This window comes from Eimeria mitis, genomic scaffold, assembly GCF_000499745.2.
Source record: "Eimeria mitis Houghton genomic scaffold, Emh_scaff4233, whole genome shotgun sequence".
Taxonomy (NCBI): Eukaryota; Apicomplexa; class Conoidasida; order Eucoccidiorida; family Eimeriidae; genus Eimeria; species Eimeria mitis.
Window position 1 is genome coordinate 3,955 of NW_013572558.1, and position 1,195 is coordinate 5,149.

At 60.8% G+C, this 1,195-nt stretch overlaps 1 protein-coding gene across 1 annotated transcript; it reads right to left on the reverse strand.

Annotated features, from left to right (window-relative positions):
• Window positions 1–146: 146 nt before the first annotated feature.
• On the reverse strand, window positions 147–858 carry EMH_0073610 (uncharacterized protein; the record flags this gene model as incomplete). The annotated part of the gene is made up of 2 exons (XM_013499353.1): window positions 147–284; window positions 529–858. 2 exons carry the CDS (start codon window positions 856–858, stop codon window positions 147–149), a joined length of 468 nt encoding a protein of 155 aa, XP_013354807.1.
• Window positions 859–1,195: the final 337 nt, after the last annotated feature.

The window sequence follows — 1,195 nt, forward strand, 5'->3', positions numbered from 1 at the left end:
AAACTGTTACTTCAAGCCAGGGGACGCATGCAGCAAACGCCCCGCCGAGCTGGGCATAGCAGCTGCCTCCCTGTTGTTCCTGCTGCAGCTGCTGCTGCTCTTGCTGCTGCTGCTGCTGCTGCTGCTGCTGCTGCTGAGCTGATATATCACTCGAGCTCCCAGAAGGGGAGAGGGACGTTCCTGGACTTGAAGGAGGTGACCTTCTCCTGCGTCGCCGCAGACAAGACCGTCTGAAACACGAAGCAGTACCCGGCCGGCGGAGCCCCCAGCTTCACTGCTAAGTCCTGAACCAGCAGCAGCAGCAGCAGCAGCAGCAGCAACAGCAGCAGCAGCAGGAGAAGGGGCAGGAGTGGCAATGTCAGGCATAGATGTGAACACGCAGCACCTAGGGCAGGTGAGCAGCTGACCTAAGCGCTCAGATGAAGGGTACGATCCCTTGAAGGGTAGTAAGAGAAGCAACAGCAGCAGCAGCAGCAGCAGCAGCAGCTGCTGCTGCTGCTGCTGTTGTTGTTGCTGCTAGTACCGTACCTGGTTGTGTCCGGCGGCGAAGTAGCAGGGGCGCAGCAGCGGCAGCAGCTCTTCTTCTCTCCATACAGACTTCACCGCAAAGGCAGCAACGAGACGCTCCCTGGGGGTGAGGGGCAGCGCTGCAGCAGGCAGCTGCAGCAGCAACCCCTCAGCAGCAACAAACTGCCACCGCAGCGGAGACAGCAGCATGCCGTACAAGAAGGCCCTTCTCTCTTCTGCGTTTGGCAAAAGAGCAATAAACTCTCGGCTGCTGCTGCTGCTGCTGCTGCTGCTGCTGCTGGCGTATGCAGCGCCTGGCGCAGCGGTTGCTGCAGTGGCTGCAGCGAGCATGAGACGTGCTGCTGCTGCTGCTGCTTCGAGGCCAGCAGCAGCACCCTCTGGTGAACGGTTGGGGTAGAGGAGGCACCTGGGGGCAGCTGCTTGCTGCTGCCTGAAGTCCGTGCGGAGGTCAGGGAAACCGAAGCAGCAGCAGCGCAGCAGCGCAGCAGCAGAGAGAGAGCGGCCTGTCTTCTGCTGCAGCTGCTCCCGATGAAACCACACAGCCAGCAGGGGGACATGATCAGCTGCTGCGAGTAACAACTCATACACAGCTTCCTCCTGCTGCTGCTGCTGCTGCTGCTGCTGTTGCTGTTGCTCCTGCTGCTGCTGCTGGCTTTGAGCAGCAGCA